Source organism: Rutidosis leptorrhynchoides, chromosome 2 (genome assembly GCF_046630445.1).
Source record: "Rutidosis leptorrhynchoides isolate AG116_Rl617_1_P2 chromosome 2, CSIRO_AGI_Rlap_v1, whole genome shotgun sequence".
NCBI lineage: Eukaryota > Viridiplantae > Streptophyta > Magnoliopsida > Asterales > Asteraceae > Rutidosis > Rutidosis leptorrhynchoides.
Window position 1 is genome coordinate 411660431 of NC_092334.1, and position 6245 is coordinate 411666675.

At 38.3% G+C, this 6245-nt stretch overlaps 2 protein-coding genes across 2 annotated transcripts; both read left to right on the forward strand.

Annotated features, from left to right (window-relative positions):
• Positions 1–1586: 1586 nt before the first annotated feature.
• LOC139889147 (uncharacterized) lies at positions 1587–5470 on the forward strand. The gene is made up of 7 exons (XM_071872113.1): positions 1587–1965; positions 2026–2414; positions 2485–3429; positions 3833–4126; positions 4208–4363; positions 4466–4541; positions 4632–5470. Exons 1-7 carry the CDS (start codon positions 1587–1589, stop codon positions 5468–5470), a joined length of 3078 nt encoding a protein of 1025 aa, XP_071728214.1.
• Positions 5471–5476: 6 nt separating this feature from the next.
• LOC139889148 (uncharacterized) lies at positions 5477–5986 on the forward strand. Its single transcript, XM_071872114.1, has one exon. The coding sequence runs from the start codon at positions 5477–5479 to the stop codon at positions 5984–5986; it is 510 nt and encodes a 169-aa protein (XP_071728215.1).
• Positions 5987–6245: the final 259 nt, after the last annotated feature.

The window sequence follows — 6245 nt, forward strand, 5'->3', positions numbered from 1 at the left end:
ATTAATAGTTTAATAGGAGTAATGACTTTCATTATTATTTATGTTTGATATCAATATTTATATATTTCACTAAATTTATGTGAAAACTAGTCCGGATCGGCCCGCGCTTTGCGGCGGGGGCTTTCGGACTGCGTATTCATATTTAACGTAGCGTTGTCTATTTACAGAGGGGAACACGGCCCATGTATTAAGCGCCGTTTTAGATGTCGTTGTGTTAAGCGTTTTTTAAAATGTATATGTTTCGAACGTAGTTAGTTTTGTTTTGTTCAATAAATTTTTTCGAGTGTAACGGTGTTGTCGGAAAAATTTAACTCGCGACGAGCAGAAATATACGGGCTGTCGTTGTGTTAAGCATTTTTTAAAAAGTGTCCGTTTTGAACGTGGTTAGTTTCGTTTTGTTCATAAAATTATTTCGAATCTGACGCTGCCATCGAAAAAGTTAACTCGTGGCGAGCGGGAAGATACGGGTTGTCGTTGTGTTTAGCGTTTTTTTTTTAAAATTGTCCGTTTCGCGTATAGTTAGTCCTGTTGGGTTCGTAAGATTTTTTGTAATTGAACGGTGGTCTCGAAAAAATTCAACTCGCACCGAGCTAGAAGATAGGGCCCGTTATATATTCGGGTGGAATTAGTTTCTTTTATTTTAATAAAATTATATATTTGCACTTTTAACTCCTGAGAAAGTGTAAACTTAAGGGGTCGTTGTGTAAATATAACCGAAGTTAAGGGGCCGTTTGTAATGTGAACGCAAACTCATAACTACAATCCCATATAACTAACACTACAAACATTCCCACCAATTTTTTGTAATTGAACGGTGGTCTCGAAAGAATTTAACTCGCACCGAGCGAGAAGATAGGGCTCGTTATAAATTCGGGTGGAATTAGTTTCTTTTATTTTAATAAAATTATATATTTACACTTTTAACCCCTGAGAAAGTGTAAACTTAAGGGGTCGTTGTGTAAATATAACCGAAGTTGAGGCGCCGTTTGTAATGTGAACGCAAACTCAAAACTACAATCCGATATAACTAAAACTACAAATATTCCCACCAAATTTAGAAACTTAAAACTACAATCCGATATAACTAAAGCTACAAATATTCCCACCAAATTTAGTATGTAAGGGTTAATTTTCAGTCGTCGTTATGATCAAGAGGCGTCCATGTCGCATATGAATTATGATTGAATTGAAGCATATGGTTGTTATGGATAATTGGAAGTCAACAAAAGTCTTGTTAATTCAAAAGTCTTGTGAGCAACACGTGGGTTCCAGCTAGTTTGGCACGCTTTCTGTACGTGACCTTAACAACTCTGTTAGTTGTTAGGTTTAGTTAAATAGCTCGATTAACCGTCTGTTAGTCAGTTTTTGGATTTGTGTTGTTATCAACATTTCCCTCGCATATTTTCTGTAATTGAATCTCAGTTTGTATTGATATTGTAATCAATTTCATCGCTTCCAATCTATTGAAGCTTTCAGGTTGATTATCGATTGAATTCAGTTTAAATACTTAGTTTAATCATAACAGTGGTATCAGAGCTCACGACTCGATTCCTGTGACCAATTGATCAATTGATTCAGGTATGGTTATGGCAACACGGAACACCGCCGGCGGCAGCGACGACAATAAATTAGACGCCATTAGAACTTCAATTGTGGAATTGACTCAATCGATTCATCAATTGAATGGACGCATTGATGGCGTAGTTACACAACAACAGTATCTCTCTAATGATATGCAACGATTGCGTAATGGTGAAGTGATTCACAATCGTCCGATGCAGCTATCAAGAGTCACTAAACTCGATTTTCCCAAATTCGACGGTGATGACGTCAGAGGATGGATATATCGCTGTAATCAGTTTTTTACAGTAGATAGGGTTGAAGATGATGATAAGGTTCGAATTGCTTCTATTCACATGTATAAGAAGGCTCTCAATTGGCATCAACAATACACAAGGATACATGGTGAAGTGATCGATTGAAATGTTTATGTTGAAGCTGTTTCAAAACGTTTTGGTACTACAGTGGAAGATCCATTGGCTGAACTTAAACATTTGAGGCAAACTGGAACAGTTGAGGCTTATTATGATGAATTTGAGCAACTTCTGAATAAGGTGGACATTAGTGTTCAACAGGCTATTAGTTTATTTTTGGCAGGTCTGCAGAAGGAAATTGAGCTCAATGTTAGGATGTTTAGGCCTACTAGCTTGGAAGATGCTTATTCTTTGGCCAAATTACAAGAAGATACTATAGCAGTGGCCAAGAAAAGGTATACTCCCTTATTACCTGCTCCTAGAACTGTTTACAACATTAGAGCTAATGTGTACACCCCTGCTGCAACTCAAACTGTTAGTCTGCCACCTTCAAGTACACAATTAGCCTTACCTGCAGTGCCTTACAATGCTAGTTCTAGGGTGAATAAGAAGTTAAAAAGAAATTGAGGAAAAAAGGGCAAAACACCTGTGTTTTTATTGTGATGAAAAGTACTCACCAAACCACAAATGTAATGGTCAATTGTACTCATTAGAAGTTTTGGCCAATGAAGATGTAGAAGAGGTGGTGGTACCTACTGATGATAGTAATGAAGCAGTTGTTACTGAAGTGACAGAATATGAGTCATTTGCACAGCCACACTTGTCCTTAAATGCACTCACAGGAACCAATAACTATCAAACCATGCGGGTTAGTGGCAAGGTGAATAAGTATAAGGTCCACATAGTTATAGATTCTGGCAGTATACATAATTTCCTTGATTATGAAACTGCAAAGAAGTTAGGGTGTAGGTTGAGCAAGATGGCACCCATGCAGGTTAATGTGCCAGGAGGTAATAAGCTTTTAACCTCAACCAGTTGGGATAAGGTGGTTTGGACTATTAATAGTGCAACCTTCTCTAGTGACATGGCACTTATTCCACTAGGAGGGAGTGAAATGGTATTGGGAGTTCAGTGGTTACAGACATTAGGTGATATTCAGTGGAATTTTGAGGAGCTCAAAATGTCTTTCAAGTATAGGGGTAGTAGAGTGCAGTTAAGAGGTACAAGGAAATCTGAATTACAATGGTTGGAAGCAAAAAGAATGCCACAAGCTCACTTGTCCTCTATGATGCTATGTGTATACCCTACTAGTGATTGTGAGTTTAGTAACATTTCACTAACCTCAAATTCACAAGTACCAGCTGAAATCACAACCTTATTGAATGAGTTTGCAGATGTGTTTGCTGTACCTAAACAGCTACCACCTCAAAGATTAAAGGATCACAAAATTCCTTTAAAAGAAGGTACACAACCAATCAACATCCGACCTTACAGACATCCACCAAACCAGAAGGATGCCATTGAAGCAATGGTGAATGAGTTGCTAGAATTTGGAGTCATAAGGTCAAGTCAAAGTCCATATGCAGCACCCATTGTTATGGTGAAGAAAAAGGATGTGTGTGGATTACAGGGCTTTAAATAAGCAAACAATCAAAGATAAATTTCCCATTCCTATAATAGAGGAACTGATAGATGAATTGGTGGGATCTAAAGTATTTTCAAAACTGGACTTGAGGTCAGGATACCATCAAATCAGGATGTATGAGGATGATATTGCCAAGACTGCATTCAAGACACATGAGGGTCATTATGAATTTTTGGTCATGCCCTTTGGTCTCACTAATGCACCCTCCACATTTCAAGCCCTAATGAATGAGGTATTCAAGCCCTTTTTAAGGAAATTTACACTTGTATTTTTTGATGACATATTGGTGTATAGTAATAGCTTGTCTGAGCATATACAACACTTAAGGGTGATTTTACAAACCATGAGGGAACATGTGTTGTTTGCTTAGCAGAGTAAGTGTGTTTTTGCAACCCAAAGTGTGGAGTATTTAGGGCATGTGATCACTGAACAGGGGGTCAGTACCGCACCTTCAAAAATAAAGGCAATAACCACTTGGCCAATCCCTAAGAATTTGAAACAATTAAGGGGTTTCTTAGGGCTCACAGGGTATTATAGAAGGTTTGTTAAGGATTATGCCTCAATTGCTCAACCATTGACTAGGTTACTTAAGAAAAATGCTTTTCTGTGGGATGAAGAGGCAACACTTGCCTTTGAAAAGTTAAAGTTAGCATTGCAAACCTCACCTGTGCTACAGTTGCCAGACTTTACAAAATAGTTCACTATTGAGACTGATGCATCAGGGGTGGGAATTGGTGCCATTTTACAGCAAGATGGCCACCCTATAGCTTATTTGAGTAAAACCCTAGCTCCTAGGCACCAATCCTTGTCCACTTATGAGAAGGAATTTCTGGCAGTCATTATAGCTTTAGATAAATGGAGAGGGTATTTGTTAGACAATCACTTTAAGATAAAAACTGATCATGTGAGTCTAAAGTACCTCTTGGACCAAAGGATTACAACACCTACACAGATGAAGTGGTTGCCCAAGCTTATGGGTTTTGATTATGAAATTTGTTACAAAAAGGGGAATGAAAATATGGGAGCAGATGCATTGTCTAGAAGAATGTATGGTGGTCAACTATTTCAGATTCATATTTTAAGTATTTCTAGCAATATGGAAGCTAGGGTGATAGACAGTGTTACTCAAGATATGGATATGTAACAATTCATATCTAAATTGCAAAATAAAGAAATTCAATCCAAACATTATTTGTGGAAAGATGGCAAGTTATGGAGGAAGAACAAGTTGGTGGTAGGAGCTGATAGTGCTTTAAGGACTGAGCTGATACACCATTTCCATGATGATTCAGTTGGTGGCCATTTTTGGGTACATGGCACTATCCACAGGTTAACAACAAGTTTTTATTGGAAAGGTTTAAGGCATGATGTCAGACAATATGTGAGGGCTTGTCAAATCTGCCAACAATGTAAGCCTGATTTAGCTATGTCACCAGGGTTGTTGCAGCCTTTACCTATTCCAAAAAGGGTTTGGGCAGAAATATCCATGGACTTCATAGAGGGATTACCATCTTCTAATGGGAAAACAGTTATTTTGGTAGAGGTTGATAGGCTGAGCAAATATAGTCACTTTATTGCTTTAAAACATCCATTTACAGCTCATCAAATTGCAACTGTTTTCATTGACAATGTGTATAAGCTTCATGGGTTGCCAGAAACAATAGTGAGTGACAAGGATAAGGTATTTTTGAGCTTGTTTTGGCAGGAGCTATTCAGGCAACTAAAGGCCGAGCTTCATTTATCCACAGCCTACCATCCTCAAACTGATGGTCAGACTGAAATAGTCAACAAGAGTGTGGAGTGTTACTTAAGATGTATGACTGGGGAGAAACCAAAAGATTGGGCCAATTGGTTGTCACATGCTGAGTATTGGTATAACACCCATTTCCATACAGCTATTGGCACTACTCCTTTTGAAGTTTTGTATGGCCAAAGTCCTAAAGATGTGGTCAATTATAACAAAGGAGCTAGTAAGGTTGACTTGGTTGAAAGATCTCTGTTGGCAAGATAAGAGGCAATGAGTATGCTCAAATACCATTTGACAAGAGCACAAGATAGAATGAAGTGTTATGCAGACAAGAAGAGGACTGAGAGATCATTTGTGGTAGGTAATTGGGTTTATGTTAAGTTGCAACCATATAGGCAGCTCACCTTAAGGGGTAACACTTTCAACAAGTTATCTCAGAAGTATTATGGGCCATTTGAAGTGGTTAAACAAGTGGGCCAGGTGGCTTATCAGTTGCAGCTACCACACAATTCAAGAATCCACCCAGTTTTTCATGTTTCACAGTTAAAGTTACACAACGGCAGTCCACCTGTGGAAATGAGCAAGATTCCAACAGTTAACCAGGATGATTTGCTTATAGTTGAACCTGCTAAAATTTTAGATCGACGTCTTACAAAGAAAGGCAATGGAGCTACGGTCTCATTATTGGTGCCATGGCAGAATTGTAGTGCAGATGATGCAACTTGGGAGGTGATTGAAGACTTCCAGCAACGATTCCCAGATTTTAATTTGGATTCTTGAGGTCAAGAATCATTTGAAGAGGGAGCAATTGTTATGGATAATTGGAAGTCAACAAAAGTCTTGTTAATTCAAAAGTCTTGTGAGCAGCACGTGGGTTCTAGCTGGTTTGGCACGCATTCTGCACGTGACCTTAACAACTCTGTTAGTTGTTAGGTTTAGTTAAATAGCTCGATTCACCGTCTGTTAGTTAGTTTTTGGATTTGTGTTGTGATCAACATTTCCCTCTCATATTTTCTGTAATTGAATCTCAGTTTGTATT

Bases quoted from the DNA above. Each gene is read 5' to 3' on its own strand.
- LOC139889148 (XM_071872114.1), top strand. From the start codon at position 5,477: ATGAGTATGCTCAAATACCATTTGACAAGAGCACAAGATAGAATGAAG.
- LOC139889147 (XM_071872113.1), top strand. From the start codon at position 1,587: ATGGCAACACGGAACACCGCCGGCGGCAGCGACGACAATAAATTAGAC. The intron at 4,127-4,207 runs GTGCTACAGTTG...GCCATTTTACAG, and splicing joins TAGCATTGCAAACCTCACCT to CAAGATGGCCACCCTATAGC. The intron at 4,364-4,465 runs GTGAGTCTAAAG...TGTTACAAAAAG, and splicing joins TTAAGATAAAAACTGATCAT to GGGAATGAAAATATGGGAGC.